Consider the following 17,028-nt stretch of genomic DNA (forward strand, 5'->3'; position numbering starts at 1 on the left):
TTGGCGCGGTGCTGCGGGAGACGCTGCCGGTTTTGCTGTATAATGACTTTGCGGGGTGGCAGGGCTTGGAGCAGCAATTTAAATAGACAATGAACTGCTTATTTTACAGCGGATGTTCCCGCCTCCTCCCCCTTCCCCCCTCTAGCCCAAAAGCCAGGAAAAATGAGAATGTAGGAAAGGGAAAATGCTGCGCGTTTCAAGGGCAGGTTAACGCTGGAATTCCTCTCTCCTGCAGCAGGAGCTGCTGGGAGAGACCCCTGCATCGGCCCCTCTTGCCCCGGGGGACTCCTGGGCGTGCGGCTCTGGCCGGGGGCGCGGAGCTGGGGGCTGAGGCCCCCCGGGCCCCGTTCCCTGCGGTGCTGCCGCCTGTGTGGTCACTGACACGCGTTCACACCCACCTCGCCCCGGTGTGAATGACCACCCTGGGTGCCGGACGGCAGGGAGTCCTGCCCCCCGCTTCTCCCTTCAGCTGCCAGTAATGAGACTATTAAAGCTGAAGGAATCTGAACAATCCAGTGTGCTTTCCACTTCTCCAAGCTCTCTGCCATGTCTTAGGCCCTCGGCTTGGAATTGAACCTAATGGAAACATTTCCTCTTGGGTTTGGCTTTAGGAAAAGAGAATTTTTCATGGATTTCAATCTCAATGGTTTTGTTAAAGAGTGGGCAGGGGGAGAAAAGGCAGAATAACACTGCTTTTCCTGGGCCCTGCTCCTGTGTTTGCATCCAGGCCCATGGTGGCTTCTTAATGCTCTCTAGATGTGCAGGAGTCATCCTGGATGGTGGGGTAACGGGTTGGGGCCCTTGGTTCACCATGATTTGGAAAATGCTGTTAAGGAGGCGCTGGGTCTCATTTTGTGGGCCGAAGAGGACTTGTCCATATTCACTGTGGGCTAAAAAGTGGTCTGTCTCTCTCTCGTGTTGCAGGAGGAGCAGCCATGAGAGCAGGGGTGCAAGAGGGGGACCGGATCGTCAAGGTGAGCACCCAGAGCCGTCGCCTTCAGGCTTTCCCAGCGCTTCTCTGGTCTCTGCTCGGGGCAGCGTGCCCTGCTCCGCATGCCAGTCTGATGCCCTCTTTCTCTTCTCCCAGGTGAACGGCACGATGGTGACAAACAGTTCTCATCTCGAAGTGGTGAAGTTAATCAAATGTGAGTATGGCTGGGGGAGATGTCACTGCTTTGAGGCCAACTTGATGCCTCGTGATCTTAGATGACTGGCAGCCCTGGTCTTCCCCTTCCCAGCTGCTCTGCCCAGCCGTCCCGGTGGCTCTCCTTTGCTGGGCAGCATGCCCGAGCTGCTGCAGCTCTTTATCCCTCGCCACGAGGCGGGGAGGAGGTGGCGCAGGTGTGTAGGAGCACGTTCCCGTCAGACAATTAGGGAGATTAGTGAGAGCCACTGGAGGGCAAAGCACCGGGGAGTCTGGGGCCGGGCCGAGCAGCGCACACCCAGCCCGCCCGGCAGACGTTGTCGTGGAGAAAGCTCAGCCCTCGCCGCGTCGCTCTGCAGCCTGCCCGCGCCACTGCTCCCCCTGGACAGTGAATAATGGAAATCTTTCTCTCCCTCCCTTTCCTGATCCTTGCATTTTTTTCCAGCTGGTGCCTACGTCGCTCTGACCCTCCTGGGCTCTCCCCCGCCCTCGGTGGGGCTCTCCAATTCTCAGCAAGATGTGAGCATGGCAGGGGCTCCCCACGTCAGCCCCACGCGTCCCCCGCCACCTCCTCCGCCACCGCTACCTCCGCAGCGCATCACCGGCCCCAAACCCCTGCAGGTAACAAACTGTGCGGTGCTCCCGCGCAGCAGGCACGTGTGGCTCGTCCTGCCTGCGCTGCTGTCCCGCTCTGACCCTCCATGCTGCCCTGCACTGCGGGGAAGAGGAGGATGAAGCTCAATCTGTCTCTTTGTGTCCATCCTAAATTCCAGGACCCAGAAGTTCAGAAACACGCGACACAGATTCTCCGGAACATGCTGCGGCAGGAGGAGGCAGAGTTACAGGTACGATGGGGTTGCCAGCTCTTTTCCTTGGGGGAGCAGCAGCGGAGCAGCCCTTGGGCTGGTTATTCCCTTCTCTGAGCTCTTAGCATTGGGAGCAGCTCATCCCACCTTGCTGCCAGGCAGGACTGACACCCTCCTGCTTGTGCTAGAGACCTGACTGGTGCCTGAGATGTATAATATTTGGGGGGGCAGATGTTGTCATTGCTTGCTGACCTCCGTGGAGCCCTTGGAGCGCACGGATGGCCCATCCAGCCAGCTCCTGTTCTGCAGCCGGGTGCTCGCGAGCCGTGCTGGGTGTCGCTGCCCCTTTCCTGGGGGATGGCAGGGCAGACTTACTGGGATGGAGCTGCCATAAGTGTCGTGTCTCATCTCTCCGCTCAGCGCTTCTATGAGGTGTACAGCCGAAACCCTGCCACCGTAGTGGAGGAGCAGATCGAAGGTGCGCGCCGGCGGGTCAGCCAGCTGCAGCTCAAAATCCGACAGGAGACTGGTGGCTCTGTGGTACGTGAAATGCCCTGGAGCTGCACAGGGAATTACCAGAGTTACTCCTGGTTGAGTTGTCCTGCCGCCCTCCGGGTTGGAGCTTGGCCTGGTTCTAGCCGCGGCGAGGTGACCCTCTTGTCACCTGGCCAAGAAAACCCTCCGAATGCAGCGGGAGCTGTGCGCTGCGGGGCCCGGCTGGCCTTGGGTGCGGGTGCTGCGAGCACGGGTGGGATGGAGCGAGCTCAGCAAGGCAGAGCGGCTGCCCCGGAGGCCTGCGCTTGGCTTGGGTGAACCGTCTCTCGGTGTGGTCTGCTCGGGAGAAGGAGCTGCTCCTGGTCTCCAAAACTCGCTGCAATTTGTGGGAGCTGTTGTGGGCTGGCCTATCCCTCGCTCTGTGCCTGGGTGTCCCCACCTCTTGGGTAACGTCCTGCTGCTCCAACGCACATCCTTGCGTTCCAGGATTTGGGGCGGCTGAGTGGTGATGCCGGCCTGGCCAATTCCAGGGTGACGGAAGGTGAGTTTCGGTGGTGTTTTGCACCTTTCCCGCTCCCCAGTGCCTACGGGCTCTCCTGCCCGTTTCCACGTGGTTCAGTTTGTTCTCTGTGCCCAGGACGCCTCTCCCTGGACTCTCAGGACGGTGACAGCGGCTTGGAGTCCGGCACAGAGCGGTTCCCCTCCGTGAGCGAGGTAAGAGCAGGGTTACTGCTGCAGAGAGCAGCCCAGCTCTACTTCTGCTGGGCCCTGGGAGGAGGAAGAAAAGCGTGGTTTAAAACTGTCTAAATCTAGGCTGGGATGGATGGAAGCTACAGCAAGGCCCAGATGTAGGGGTCTGTGCATCCTGCCCTCACAGGGCCGTTAGGAGTTGAGGGCCTAATTCTGCAATTGTAATTATTTATTTACTTTCTTAACAAGCTGAATTTCTCGTAATGCAGTCACGGCTCTGAATTTCCTTAGTCTGACACGACTGCATCAGCCCTGAAGCCTTAAGTCCCTAGTTTGTGTTCCTAATCTTAAAGCTCATCTTAGCAAAGAGGAGCATTTCCGATAGCCCTCAAGGGTGTATGTGGTTTCCAAGTTCCTTGGACCCTTTGAGAACGTTTCCTTTCATGGTCTCTGACCTGGAAACGGCTCTAGAGACAGCCCTGGGTGTCTCTCACGGGTGGGTGAGAGGTGCTGCTGACTCCAGGTGCTGGCGGGGAGGCTGGCCGGCCCCACGCTGCGTCCCCTGACGCCAGCGCCTTCGCCCTTGTCCCGAGCAGATCTCTCTGAACCGGAACTCCGTTCTCTCCGACCACGGTCTGGACAGCCCGCGTACCTCCCCCATCATCACCTCCCGAATGTGCCAGCACCATCGCCGGCAGGGCTCCGACACCGCCTTCGCCCCCTCTGCCGAGCAGGTGGGCTGGGGACGGGCCATCCCGGGGGGGGGGAACGGGCTGGGGTCCCGCTGCCGGGAGGGGGAGTCTGACAGCGCTCGACCCACAGCGGTGACCCAGAGTCGCTCAAAGCCGGGGTGCCTGCCATCGCCGGGATGCTATCTGTCTCTCCTGTCTCCTGCAGGGACTGGACCGGACGGCGCGGCCCCTCATCATTGGGCCAGAGGAGGATTGCGACCCAGGATATTTCAATAACGAGGTAACAGCATCCAAGATATTCTTGGCTTTTGCCCCATCTCTGTAGCAGCTGTCCAGGGCCATGGGACGGGGCCCGGCCTCCCCTTCCACACGGTTCCCTTTGTTGGCCCATGTGCCCGGCACCCAGTAAGTGGTGGCATTTAGAAATCCTCCTAAGAAGGAGGCCTCGCTCACTGACCTCATCTGCCACCATCGTCCCTGCCCGTGCAAAGGGTTTTCCCTGATGACGGCCAGCGCTGCAGCCAGCTGGGCTGCCGACACAGCCCTGAAGGGGATGTCCAAGGTCGGGCGGGTTGTGCTGATCTGAGGGAGGCGGCTGCCACGAGTGCTCTGCTGCAGTGAGGAAAGGGATAAAGGAGCCGGAGATTTACCCTGGCGATGAGCTGCGGGGTGGACCTGCTCCAGAGGGGTTAATGCCTTTCCTTCCTAACTGGTGTGTCCTCCTTTGGGTCTCTTCTCTGCCCAGTGTGACTCCCTCTTCCAAGACCTGGGGAAGCTGAAATCGCGGCCGGCACATCTGGGCGTCTTCTTGCGCTACATCTTCTCCCAGGCAGATCCCAGTCCCCTGGTAAGCGAAGTCCCTGTCGCTGACAGTGCCTGGAGGCACCAAGGAGGGGGGGAAATCCAGATGGGCTGGCGTATTTGGTACTTTCTCCTTTTCCCTGGGGGCTCCAGGGCGGTGCGTGTTTGTTGAGTACGCTCACAAAGCGTTGGCTCCATCCAGGGCTCTGCCGTGCCCCGCAGCCCCCGTGCAGAGCTCTCGGGACGCTGCGTGGGGCTGAAGCAGCTGCCTGCGCAGAGCCTGATCTCTGCGGTTGCCTGCTGTACGCAGGTTGCCTGCCAGTGGTTTCCACAGCCGTGTGTGCACATGAGAGGGAAACACAGTGCAGGGTTTCACTTCCTCCCCTTCCTCTCCTGGGCATGGCATGGGTGGGGGTACTGCCCTTGCCGAGATCCCTGCGATCATTTCCTGTTTCACGTCGCTACGGCTGCCGCTCTATTAAGTATTTCTCCTTCCTGCTTCTTAGTCTTCCCCCTTTTTATCCTCTGCCCATCTTCTCTGCTCTCCCCTCCTTGCAGCTGTTCTACTTATGCGCAGACGTTTGCCAGCAGACAACCACGAAGGATTCACGGATCTTGGGGAAGGACATCTGGAACATCTTCTTGGACAGGAACGCGGTAAGGGCAGGAGTTCGGCTACGTCTCGGTTGTGAACCTGCATGGGAGTCCTTGCTCCTGCAGGAGATGGGAGGCGAATCAGCTGGAAAGCTGACTGATGTTGCATTTCCGTGCAGCGTCCCTGCATGGGGATTCTTTTTTAACAGCGTGTTTTTGCCCCTGACCGTTGCTGTGTTGCCGCTGGGTGCTCTGAGATTTGTTAGCACTGCACTGATGCAAGTAGTTGCACTTGCATAACGAATGTACCCAAGCGTTGCACAACTGCGGCTGCCTCCGGGCCTGGCAGCTCAGTGCAGGCAGGAGAGGAGGCTCCGGGACGTGGGGGTGATGGCTTCTGGCTCTCTCTTAGCCCTCCTGGGCACCTCTTGTCCAGTGCCTCCTCTGAGGGAGCAGGTTTCAGTTACGCTGCTCAGCAGGGACGTGTGTACTGGGTGCTGAGATGAGCGCTGGGTCACTGGAGTGTTTTGATCGACGTGTGAGATTCCCGTTTCTCACCTCTCTGGCTGTGGATGTTGCCAAGTAGCGATGGTGCAGGAGCATGGGGCACCCTCTCTGAGCAGCTCTCCTCTGTGCTGGTCTGAGCACATGCACCATATCCACGGCTCCTTCCAGCCACGTTCACCACGTTGTTCTGCAATGAACTGGTGCTGAATTGCTCTTTTGTTCTGTCTTCCCTCCCCAGCCTCTCAGAGTGAAAGTGTCTGAGCATCTCCTGGCTGAAATCGGTGAGTGAGGATGTGGCTCTGCCAGAGCCCAGGCAGTGTGTGACAGGGTCTGCCACAACATCCACAGCCGCTGGTTGCATGCCAGCGCCGCTGGCATCTTCACCTTGAATAAAAACTGTTCATTAGGATGCCAAAAAACTTCTTCAGGACTTTTCTGAAAGCGGACTATCATCTGAGAGGGGTCAGGCAGCCTACCCTTCTCCGCTCTTCAGCATATTGCCCTGCTAGAGAGGGAATGTGTTTAGAATTGGGACTCCTTGGTCCTTTCCCAACTCTGTCCCTGTTGTCCTGCAGAAGTCTCTTCTTGGAGAGGTCTCTTCCCTACCAGGAGAAGGTATCTAAGTCTGCCTGTGCAGAATGGGAGACAGAGATAGTCCCTGCCTGGGGAAGCTAAAACTCCAGCTAGCGAAGAGTGGGGAGCTGAGCTTTGGGAGGGTGAAGGCTAACAGAGAGACTCCTGAGGTCTCCCTGCCTGCCCTGCTCTGCCTAAGGACTGGGGCTGCCAGAAGATCCTCTGCTCCCTTCCTCTCAAGCCGAGCCTAGTTGGTGACACTGGCTCTCTTCTCATGTCCCCAGAGACTCGCCTGCGGTATGGGGACGATGTCCGAGTTGCCCTCTTTGAAGCTCAGGAGATGGTGATGCCCGAGATACAGGAGCAGATCCAGGACTACAGGTAACAGAGTGGCCTGGGCACCCCACAGAGCTCGACGTGCTCCTCCTCGCACTGCCGACCGCACGGGGTTCCTCTCACCTGAAGGAACTGGTGCCCAGGTGGCCATGGCTCGTGGCCCTGACCCCTGCCTGCATCTCTGCAGGACAAAGCGGACCATGGGCCTGGGGAGCCTGTACGGGGAGAACGACCTCTTGGACCTGGATGGGGACCCCCAAAAGGAGCGCCAAGTGGCCGAGAAGCAGCTAGCCCAGCTGGGTGACATCCTGTGAGTGCCAGGCTGTGGCGCAGGAAGCTCCTTTCTCCATGGATTTGGGGGCTAGGACATTGGGAGGGGGATCGGGCATGGGGTCAGCTCAGCTCGTTGATCCTACTGCCTCCCTGGCTCCACAGATTTATGTTTGGAGTCTGGAGGGAGAGCTTGGAGCCGGTGCTCGGTGCGATGGCGTGCGGGACGGAGGAGAGGGTGTTTGCAGGGGGCTCGGAGGGAGGGAGGGTGGGCTGCGCCCTGCCGGGGATGGCTTCTCCTGGGGACTGAGCGCAGGAGCCCGTTCCAAACAAGCTCTTCTTTTATTCCCCCTCTGTCTCTCTCTAGGTCAAAATATGAAGAGGACAGGAGGTGAGTGGCCCCTGGGGCACCACAGTTGTGCGTCCAGATGTAACTGCAATGCAGATGTTAGCTGGGGAGGCAACGGGGGGCCCAAGAGGAGTTGCAGGAACATCCCCTTCCCATGCTGGAGTGCAGCGTCCCCTCCAAGTGCCAGACGTATCCCTGTCGGCTGTCAGGGTGGCCCTGGGGAAAGAGCAGGGTGAACACTTACCTCGGGGTCCTGGTGCCCTGGGTAGAGCCCCCTCCTGTCCCCTAGCAGCAGCCGGTCCCTGCTGCTCCAGCTTGCCCTCTCAAACTGTTTCTTGCCTTTCCTTCTCCCTCCCTCCTCTCATTGCCACGTGTCCCTGCCCGGGCATCCTCTCCTTCCTGGGATCAGATGGACCTTCTGTCACTCTGCAGCCCTACAGGATGTCTTGGCCTCCTTCTTTGGTGCCTCTGCCCTGTGGTGTCCTGTCCTGGTGTTTGATCTCCAGCCTCACACTCTCCTCTCTTCCAGCTCCCCCATGGCCTTTGCCCTCAGCACGTATATGAACCACACAGGCATCCGCAGCCGGGAGCCCCGCTTGGCCAGCACCAGCGAGAAGGCCCAGTTCCTCCCGGATAAGGACAAGTGGTTGCCCTTCTTCCCCAAGACCAAGAAGGTGGGTGGGTTGCTGGCAGCTGTTCCTCCGCCCTGGGGCCAGGATGTCGCCATTCCCTGCCCTAGCTCCTCTGAGACACCCTAGGGGTCTGCAGAGATTCCCTGCTTGGTTGCACCTTGAACTTAGCACTAGGGCAAAGCTGTGGTGCCTCCTCCCAGCTGGTAATAATCCGCAGCGGTGCAGGGGATGGGGTCACCAGAGGAGTCAGGCTGGGATGGAGGGAGAGCTGGATCTGAGTTCCATCCCTTCCCCGTAGGGTCAGTGCCACTATTCCTGCAGCGTTCAGCCAGCGTGGTGAGGGTTGGGGTTACCCTCAGAGCCCCTGTGGTGTCCACGTTGTAACACGTGGTTTTATCAGTGCTGCCCATGTGTCCCAACAGAGCAGCGGCACAAAGAAGGACAAGGATGCCATGGAAGACAAGAAGCGCAACCCCATCCTCAAGTACATTGGGAAGCCCAAAATCTCCCAGAGCAGTGAGTATTGGGACCTGCTGCGATGCTGTGTCCACCAGCCTCCCCTGCTGCCTGGAGGAGATCTGCAGCCTTCTGTGTGCCTGGGGCAGCTGAGTGGCCTTTGGCACCCGTGGGACTCCCCTTACCTGCAGGCAGGCTCAGCTGGGCTGAGAAACGCTGGTTCCACCACACTTCTCATCAGCCACCCTGTGCCCTCGTTCTCCAGCGCTCACTGGAAACCTGTTGTCTCCCGACTGTCCGTGCTCCCAAATGACTCTGAGGGGAGTCGGAGGGGGAGTTGAGCTGAGCTCTCCCCAAAAGTTCCTCCTACGTAACCCTCCCGCGGGCTTACATGCTGCTCTCTGTATCTTGGAAGTGTCACAGCCCAGGAGCTCCTGGGGTGGACTGAGGTGGTGGAGAGTGTGTACACGTGTGTGTGTGTACACGTGTGTGTGCACGTTCCTTTTGCTCCCCTTCCACTTTGAGTTCTCATGGCATTAGCTCACATGTTCCCTCTTTGCCTCCTTTGTTGTTGAAATGCAGGATTGATTTGACATCTCATTTTTGTTTTTCCTTTCAGCATTTCATGTCCCTTTGTCCCCTGTTGAAGGTAAAAGGCCTCTTCTTTTATTTGCCATTCACCTCATGTGCTTAGTTTTGTTTTATCCCCTGCCCCGAGGTACTCAGTGTTGTTGCGTTGGGCATTGGGGTGGGCTTGGAAGGACACGGCTGGGCCAGCCGCAGCCGGTGCGTGTGCTGTGGGGTCTGGGCGAAGGGCTCCCCTCGATGGCAGGTCGTTCCAGTCCCGTGCTCGGGTGTCCGGACACGAGCACCCACTTGGCACATCTTTCCGAGGAAGGTGGCAGATGGCCTTGAGGAAACCCCCCTTTGTAACCGATAGTGATGCTGCTGGCGCCTTTGCTTCCCGCAGCCCCGGCTGGATGGCTCTTCGAGGGGGAGATGGCCGAGGCTGCAGCGCTGCGGGGTGGGAGGCAATGCGAGCGTCTCCTCCTGCCGCTTAGCACAGCGCTGGCCGCTGGAGCCCGGGCCTCACCAGGGTTCCTCCGTTGCCTTTGTCCCAGCAGTCAAACCTGGCAATGTGAGGAACATTATCCAGCACTTTGAGAACAACCAGCATTATGAGACCCAGGAGCCTGGCACGCAGCGTCTCTCCACCGGCAGCTTCCCCGAGGATTTGCTGGAGTCAGACAGGTAGGCAGGAGGGGACAGGCCTGGGGCAGACTCACAGGCCGTGCTCTTGATGGACTTGCAGCAGCTTCTGGCTGAGGTCCCAGGTTTGCAGGCACATCCCTGCCCATCTCTCTGGGCTAAGCCTGACTGTTCTTGGCTTTGTCTCCCTGCCTTGCATGCTGCAGTTCCCGGTCGGAGGTCAAGCTGGGCCGTTCAGAGAGCTTAAAAGGCCGGGAGGAGATGAAGAAATCTCGGAAAGCAGAAAACGTGCCTCGATCCCGCAGTGATGTGGACATGGATGCCGCAGCCGAGGCTACGAGGCTTCATCAGTCGGCATCGTCTTCCGCTTCCAGCCTGTCCACAAGGTGAGAGCTGCTGACCAAGCCCTGGGCAGGGACAACCTGGGTATAAAGGGTCTTCGAAAGGGAGCTGGGACCCTTTGGTGTCTGCCTTGCCTGGGGTCTGAAAGCTGGTCTCCTTGGGCTGAATTACTACCTCTTGGGAAGGCTTTGGATGAGCCTGTTAGTCCACGGGAGCAGCGGAGGGAGGAGTGGGCAGTCTCTGCTCAGAGCGCAAGGGTGACTCTCAGTTCCCTCCCCAGGTCGCTGGAGAATCCCACGCCCCCGTACACACCGAAGATGGGACGCAGGTGAGTGGCCCAGCCTCTGCCTCTCCCATCCGTACTTCGCCGCGTGGCCAAGCCCCGGGCTGGCCGGGATCTCTGGGACTTGCTGTTTTGCTACAGAGCAGAAGGGCCACTGGAGTGGGGTGTGCGGCCTGCCCATGGCATCAGGGCCGTGCTCTTGCTGTGGGGGTCAGAGGGGCTCCTTCCATTTGTATCTTCCTAGCTTTTCCCTTCCCATAACTGGGCTTTGACATAACACAAGGGGAGGCGATTGCCAGGGCTGCCGGAGCTGCCTCAGGGAGGGAGTCCCTCCGGCTTGAAGCAGTTCTGCTGTTTAATGTTAGCTCTCCATCCTCCTAGGGCTAGGGGGCATCTCTGTTCCCTTGTGTCTCACACAGGAGCTTAATGGACCTATATAGATGTCTGCTGGGGGACCTAGTCTTTTAGCTCAAGAGTCAGAGGCTTGTACTTCTTGTGAAGGTCCCGGGTTCAAGCCCAAGTAGGGCCCAGGTAGATATTGGCTGTACTGGGAGCACTGTGGGGTGGGCTCGCTGGATCCATGTGACTGCAGAGTACTCCCACCTCCGCCTTTCACCCTCCCAGGAGCATCGAGTCGCCCAACCTGGGCTTCGGCGTCGACCCCTTCCTCCCTCACCTCTTGGAGGACGACCAGGGCCAGCTCTCAGACCTCGAACCGGAGCTGGACTCTCAGAACTGGCAGCACATGGTCAGCCGGGAGGTGGTGGCCAACCTGCCGCAGAAGGAGATCGACCGCCAGGAGGTGATAAACGGTAAGGAGCACCGACGGCGTCTCCTGCCTCCAGCGGAGAGAGCAGGCATCCTGGCAGGGTGCACAGCAGAACAACGGAGCTCGCTTGGAGACTTGTCTACCTCCGCCTGCCTTTTGCACAGAGCTTTTTGCCACGGAAGGGTCTCATCTCCGGATCCTCCGAGTCCTGGACCTCCTCTTCTACCAGCGAATGAAGAAGGAGAGCTTGCTATCCCGGGAAGAGCTGGCACTCCTCTTCCCCAACCTTCCTGATGTGATAGAAATCCACAGTAAGCCTCTTCCTTCCTTCCCTCCTTCTTTGGGCTCTTCCCTGGAAATCCTCCCTCTGCAGCAGGGCCACAGAGTGGTCCACACAGCCCGTGGCTGCCCCTGGGTTCCTGCACGGTGACCAGCTGTTTGAACCATCCCTGCCAACAGTGTCATACTGTCTTGTTGCTCTGGCTTCCCGTTTTCCTCTCCTGGGAGCTCTCCAGAGTCTGGCTTTTCTGGGATCTGCCAGTGCCCATGTCTGGGATGACCAGTCTGTACCAGACCTTTGCATGGTACAGTTTCAGGACAGGCATTGGTGTCACGGTCTTTGACACGTTGCATCTGTGACAGCCGTAATTGAAGCCCAGCCTGACTCACAGCCCTTCCTCCCTGGACCCAAGTTGGAGAGCCAAGAAATACCTTACTTTTAGGCAGACAATTCAGCATGTGGCTGTTTGCACATCCAGTGTGGGGGTGAATGCTAGGTGGCCCTTACACCCCGTTAAACATGTCCTTTTTGTCTCTCTCACATCCTCTTGTCCTTGTTCAGATTCTCTTTCTGAATCCATGAAGAAGCTCCGGGAAGAAGGACCAATCATCAAAGAAATTGGGGATCTCATGCTGTCTCGGGTAAGGAGGGACGACTGGCCAGAGGGAAGGGGGTGAAAGAACCCCCAGAGGCATCTTCTCGTGCTTCTGGGTGGAGATGGGCCATGCGTTTGGAGTGACTGCTTGAGCCTGGTCCTCCCCTGCTCCCCCTAGTTCGATGGCCTGGCCAAAGAGGAAATCCAGCAGGTCACTGCTGACTTCTGCTCTTACCAATCCATTGCCCTGGAGCTGATCAAAACCAAGCAGCGCAAGGAGAGCCGTTTCCAGATCTTCATGCAGGTTTGTCCCTCTCCTGGGCAGCGCTTCTGGGCTGTTCCTCACCCCAGAGCTCTCCTGGCTTCCCCTGATCTCACCTCCGGGCCTTCACCCTCTCCTCCTTCTGCTCTAGGAAGCAGAAAGCAACCCGCAGTGCAGGCGCCTGCAGCTCAAGGACCTGATCATCTCAGAAATGCAGCGCCTGACCAAGTACCCGCTGTTGCTGGAGAATATCCTCAAGCACACCGAGGGTAGGAGCCAGGAGGTGCTCAGAGGGGCACCTTGGCCTGCTCCCAGGAGCACCCAGTCGCGCTCACCCTGCTTAGCCACGTGCTCCCATCTCGAGGGTGTCCTCTGACTAGCAGAAAGCAATTGCTTCCTAATGCAGGACTCATGCCTCTTCCCTCTTCCTCTAGGGCAAAATCTCAGGGCTATGGGGAGGATGTGTTGCATTTCCAGCAGAAAGAGTCAGGCTGGATGGGTGCTGTGGGGAAAAATCTCCCTCTTGTCTGCAGGGAGCTCTGGGCTGGAGGCTTTTTGTGCCCAGGATGCAGCTGTGAGCGTGGGAGACTGTTGCAGCTGGACAGGGACCCACCTCCTTCAGGTCCCGCTGCCTCCTGACCCACGCTCTGCTCTCTCCTGTCCCAGCGGGCACCTCAGAGCACGACAAGCTGTGCCGAGCCCGGGACCAGTGTCGGGACATCCTCAAGTATGTCAACGAGGCGGTGAAGCGAGCAGAGAACCGGCACCGGCTGGAGGGCTACCAGAAACGCCTGGATGCCACCTCGCTGGAGAGGACCAACAACCCCTTGGCTGCTGAATTCAAGGTAGCGACTGCTCCCAGGCAGCGGCTGGGGGCCAGCAAGGGCCTGCCCTGCCCTGGCCCGTGCTCACTGCTGCCCTCTGACTCCCGCAGAGCCTTGACCTCACCTCCCGACGCATGATCCACGAAGGGCCGCTCACCTGGCGCATCAGCAAGGACAAGACTGTGGGTATGAACCTTCCCGCAACCGGGAGAGCCAGGGAGACCTCCCTCTGCAGCCTCCGCATCCCCTGGGATCTGGGCCTTTGACCCCAGCCCCAGCAGCTGAGCTGAGGGCACAGCGTTACGGGGACATCCTGTGCCCCTCTTTGCCAGCCAGGCCTGGGGCAGCGTGTCAGTGGGGCTGTTGTCCCTCCTTGCTGCCAGGAGTGAGCTTCTGCCTGCCCGCCCTGAGGTTGTGACCATCTCCCTAAGCCCTGAGCACTTCTCAGGCTGAGCCTGCCCTCTCTGTCTGCTCTCCCACCCCAGATCTGCACGTGCTGCTCCTCGAAGACCTCTTGGTGCTGTTGCAGAAGCAAGACGAGAAGCTGGTGCTGAAATGCCACAGCAAGACGGCACTGGGCTCCTCGGACAACAAGCAGACCTTCAGCCCTGTCCTCAAGCTCAGCTCGGTGCTCATCCGCTCTGTGGCGACAGGTAGTGGAGGAGACCGGAAAGGGCCAACGGGGCTGGAGCTGGTGGGGAGGGGATCTGGCCTCCCTCGGCGTCTGCCGTGTAATTTGGAGGGTGGCAAGGGCAGGGCCATGTCCTCTGTCACCTCTGCCTGTCCTCCGGCTGTGTCTGATCACGGCCAGGCTGGTCCAGCCATGCCGGGGGATCGGGTTAAAGTGCTAGCTGTGCCCTGACCTTTGCCGTCGCTGTCCCTCTGTGTCCCCCACGCAGATAAACGAGCCCTCTTCATTATCTGCACGTCGGAGCTGGGGCCCCAGATCTACGAGCTGGTGGCGTTGACGTCCTCCGAGAAAAACACGTGAGGTTTAGCAGGGACGGCGGGTCAGCGGGGACGGGGCTGGCGGCGAGGGGCACGGGCAGCACGTGCCGGGGAAGGGGCTGCGGCTGGGGCACCGGCCCCGGGGGAGCTGACGGTGCTCCCTCGGCCGGGCAGGTGGATGGAGGTGCTGGAGGAGGCGGTGCAGAGAGCCATGAGGAACGCCACCTTCCCCCCCAAGCGCAGGACGCCGGAGCCCACCCGAACGGCACCCTCCGGGTGAGCAGCCTGGCCCCGCTGGGACCCCGGCCCTGGGCGTCCCCGATGCCTCCAGGGCCCTGGCTCCAGCCTGACACATCTCTGTCCTCGGTAGCCTGGTGCTGCAAGACCCCGACGTCTCCCCCATCCTCTCCCAAAGCAACAGCTCCGGAGCAGAGGCAGAGGAGAGTTCTTCGGGTGAGCTCCCTTCCCGGCTCCCGGCCCTCCCTGCCTGCACCGTGCCCCCTCCTGGGGACAGGCCTGGGAGCAGATCCGAGCTCTCCCTTTCTCCCCGCAGCGGACGACAATCCTGCCGAGCTCCTGGGCAAGGAGAAGCACCCGGCGCTGCTGGAGGAGCCGGAGGCCGAGAGCAGCGAGGTGGAGGAGGGGGAGGAAGAGCCTCCGGCAGCTCCCCTGGCCGCGGAGACGGGCGTGGAGCCGGCTGACGCTCTCCTAGCAGAGCGCCCGGGGCCCGCCATGCGCCTGGCGCTCCCAGGGCCCGTCTTCGTGGAAGGGCTGGCCGAGGCGGCCTTGGAGGATGGTGAGTGCCTCCGGGCCGGCACCCGGCTCCGGCGTGTCCGCGGGGAGCAGGTGCCAGGGCTGAAGGCTAAACTACCTCTGTCCCCCTGGTCCTAGTGGAGAACCTGCGGCTCCTAATCCTGCGGAGGCTCCTTCCCTGCCGGGACGCGGAGCCCGAGGACGACCTGACGCCCACGCCGTCCATCATCGGGGGTGCTGGCCAGGCCTGGGACTCGGTGCTCTCCAGCCAGGATTCAGCCTCCCAGGAGGTGCTGACGGAGCCCCTGGGCCAGGCCGGTCCTGCCGAGGACACGGCGCCTGGCCCGAGTCGCGTGGCGGGCGGCACAACGGAGCCGATGCCAAGAGCAAGCAGGGAGGAGATGGGCCCAGCGGCGGCCGCGGAGGATCAGAGCAGCTACAAAGTTGTCCGAAAAGGTAGGGGCTGCTCAGAGCCTGGCTCGGCTGGGCCGGCTCCAGCCAGCACCTCCATCCCGGCGTGCGGGGCAGGCTCGCGAGGTGCAGGGGGGAGAGCCTGGATCGGGGCCCGATTCCTGCACCGGGCACGGCAGGATGCGACGTCCCTGCTGCCCCGCAGCTCCCGCACGCTCGGATCTGGCTGCTGCCGCGGGGGGCTCCCCTGGGCCGGCTGCGGGGGCAGGTGCCGCGGGACCCCTCTCCTCTCCCTAACCTGCCCCTCGCTGGCGTTCGGGGTCTCTCTGCCTGCGTGAGCTTTGCTGGCGCTGGGGGCTTGTGCAGGGGCTGAGGGGTGCGGATCACACACCCCCCCCTTACACACACCCCTTGCGTGGCAAAGGGGCCCCCACGGGTGCTGGTAGCAGGGCCTTGACTGCTGGTGTTGGGGGGCTGATGGGTGCTGGTGGTGGTCTCCTGATGGTGGGTGCTGGTGCACGCTGGTGTTGGGGTGCTGGTGGTGGGCTCCTCATGGTGGGTGCTGGTGCACGCTGGTGTTGGGGTGCTGGTGGTGGTCTCCTGATGGTGGGTGCTGGTGTTGGGGTGCTGGTGGTGGTCTCCTGATGGTGGGTGCTGGTGCATGCTGGTGTTGGGGTGCTGGTGGTGGTCTCCTGATGGTGGGTGCTGGTGTTGGGGTGCTGGTGGTGGTCTCCTGATGCTGGGTGCTGGTGCATGCTGGTGTTGGGGTGCTGATGCATGCTGGTGGTGTGGTGCGGGGGGTGGTGGTGGTGGGGCTGGCTCACCCCCCCTTCCCTCTCCTTTCCCCCCCCCCTCTCTTTTTGGGGTGCACAGCCCCGGCGGAGGGTGCTAAGGAGGCCACGCCCTCACCAAGCAGCAGCCAATCAGAAACTGAGCTGCAGGAAGGAGGCGGAGCTAATGTAGATGGTAATGAGACACCCCCCCACCCCCTCCTCCCCCATTTCCATGAGCTTTGCCATGTGTCCCCGTGTCCCCAGGAGGGCCGTGTCCCTGCTTCCCACCTGGGCGGGGGGGGGGGTGCCCTCATGTCCCCGGGGGGGGGGGGGGGGGGGGCCGTGTCCCTCAGGAGGACGTGGCCCCATGGCCAAGGACAGCAAGCGCCATTGCAGCCCCAGTGGCGGCTGCTGCCTGATCCCCAGGCCTGAGCCGAGCTTTGGGAACGAGCCATGGCCCGGAGCAAGCTGGAAAACAGGCCTGCGGCCAGATCCTGCCACCGAGGGCACAACCTGCTCCCCACCTGCCCAGCCAAAGCTGCCCCATGGGGGTGCTGGGCAACCGCTGGAGCGGGGTGCACACCGGTGCCGTCCCCTGCTCCCGGGCTCCGGGGCCCTGCCGTGCTGATGCCGCCTCTGCTCCCTGCTCCAGGCAATTACTTCTACGTCAGCATGCCCGCGGGGCCGCCCGAGTCCTGCACCGAGCCTGAGGCCCCTGCACAGCCCCCCAGCCCCGGCGCCGCCTCTCCGGGCGCCCCGCAGCACGGGGACGAGGAGCCGGCGGGTCCCAGCGCCGCCGAGGGGCCCCCGGAGCCACCCGCCCCCTCCGGCGCCATCCACGACGTCGACCTCATCTTCCGCACCATCGAGCAGCTGACGCTGAAGCTCAACAGGCTGAAGGTGAGTCAGGAGCGGGGAAAGCCAGGAGCAGGGAGACGGGACGGGATGGGACGGACCGCAGCCCAGCATCCACCATCTCTGACCTTGTGCTCTCTCTCTCTCCCCGGCACCGTCCAGGCTGTAGAAACGGCCCATCGCGAGCTGCTGCAGTCGCTGGGGCAGAGCTCGTCGGCGGAGGCCACCCCCGTCGGGGGCTCCGGCGCTGAGATGGACGGGTGGTCCCAGCGGCCGCCCAGCCCCGACAGCGACAGCCCCCTGTCCCGCTCCCTCCGGAGCCTGCAGTGTTCCCGGACCAGCGTGCCAGGTGAGCGGCGGCACCGGTCCCCGCTGCCCC

General features: G+C 61.2%; 1 protein-coding gene across 2 annotated transcripts in view; it reads left to right on the plus strand.

Moving 5' to 3' along the window:
• The window catches only part of ARHGEF11 (Rho guanine nucleotide exchange factor 11), a 34,067-nt gene that overhangs the window by 16,548 nt on the left and 491 nt on the right, over window positions 1–17,028 (plus strand). Inside the window, exons 4-40 of one of the 2 annotated variants that reach the window (XM_067313167.1) lie at window positions 925–974; window positions 1,088–1,145; window positions 1,590–1,765; window positions 1,918–1,989; window positions 2,371–2,490; window positions 2,932–2,986; window positions 3,065–3,159; window positions 3,732–3,869; window positions 4,033–4,107; window positions 4,573–4,674; window positions 5,187–5,285; window positions 5,968–6,010; window positions 6,587–6,683; window positions 6,826–6,948; window positions 7,276–7,299; window positions 7,787–7,931; window positions 8,312–8,405; window positions 8,965–8,994; window positions 9,467–9,596; window positions 9,761–9,940; window positions 10,177–10,224; window positions 10,804–10,991; window positions 11,113–11,259; window positions 11,790–11,869; window positions 12,002–12,127; window positions 12,237–12,354; window positions 12,752–12,930; window positions 13,020–13,095; window positions 13,395–13,562; window positions 13,809–13,896; window positions 14,032–14,133; window positions 14,228–14,310; window positions 14,411–14,653; window positions 14,749–15,066; window positions 15,895–15,987; window positions 16,447–16,694; window positions 16,812–16,998. In XM_067313167.1, coding sequence (XP_067169268.1) covers window positions 925–974; window positions 1,088–1,145; window positions 1,590–1,765; window positions 1,918–1,989; window positions 2,371–2,490; window positions 2,932–2,986; window positions 3,065–3,159; window positions 3,732–3,869; window positions 4,033–4,107; window positions 4,573–4,674; window positions 5,187–5,285; window positions 5,968–6,010; window positions 6,587–6,683; window positions 6,826–6,948; window positions 7,276–7,299; window positions 7,787–7,931; window positions 8,312–8,405; window positions 8,965–8,994; window positions 9,467–9,596; window positions 9,761–9,940; window positions 10,177–10,224; window positions 10,804–10,991; window positions 11,113–11,259; window positions 11,790–11,869; window positions 12,002–12,127; window positions 12,237–12,354; window positions 12,752–12,930; window positions 13,020–13,095; window positions 13,395–13,562; window positions 13,809–13,896; window positions 14,032–14,133; window positions 14,228–14,310; window positions 14,411–14,653; window positions 14,749–15,066; window positions 15,895–15,987; window positions 16,447–16,694; window positions 16,812–16,998 — 4,398 coding nt within the window. The remainder of the gene's footprint in view (window positions 1–924; window positions 975–1,087; window positions 1,146–1,589; window positions 1,766–1,917; window positions 1,990–2,370; window positions 2,491–2,931; window positions 2,987–3,064; window positions 3,160–3,731; window positions 3,870–4,032; window positions 4,108–4,572; window positions 4,675–5,186; window positions 5,286–5,967; window positions 6,011–6,586; window positions 6,684–6,825; window positions 6,949–7,275; window positions 7,300–7,786; window positions 7,932–8,311; window positions 8,406–8,964; window positions 8,995–9,466; window positions 9,597–9,760; window positions 9,941–10,176; window positions 10,225–10,803; window positions 10,992–11,112; window positions 11,260–11,789; window positions 11,870–12,001; window positions 12,128–12,236; window positions 12,355–12,751; window positions 12,931–13,019; window positions 13,096–13,394; window positions 13,563–13,808; window positions 13,897–14,031; window positions 14,134–14,227; window positions 14,311–14,410; window positions 14,654–14,748; window positions 15,067–15,894; window positions 15,988–16,446; window positions 16,695–16,811; window positions 16,999–17,028) is intronic. The other variant, XM_067313168.1, reaches the window with a different exon arrangement.

The sequence above is a fragment of the Apteryx mantelli genome, chromosome 31 (assembly GCF_036417845.1).
Source record: "Apteryx mantelli isolate bAptMan1 chromosome 31, bAptMan1.hap1, whole genome shotgun sequence".
Taxonomy (NCBI): domain Eukaryota; kingdom Metazoa; phylum Chordata; class Aves; order Apterygiformes; family Apterygidae; genus Apteryx; species Apteryx mantelli.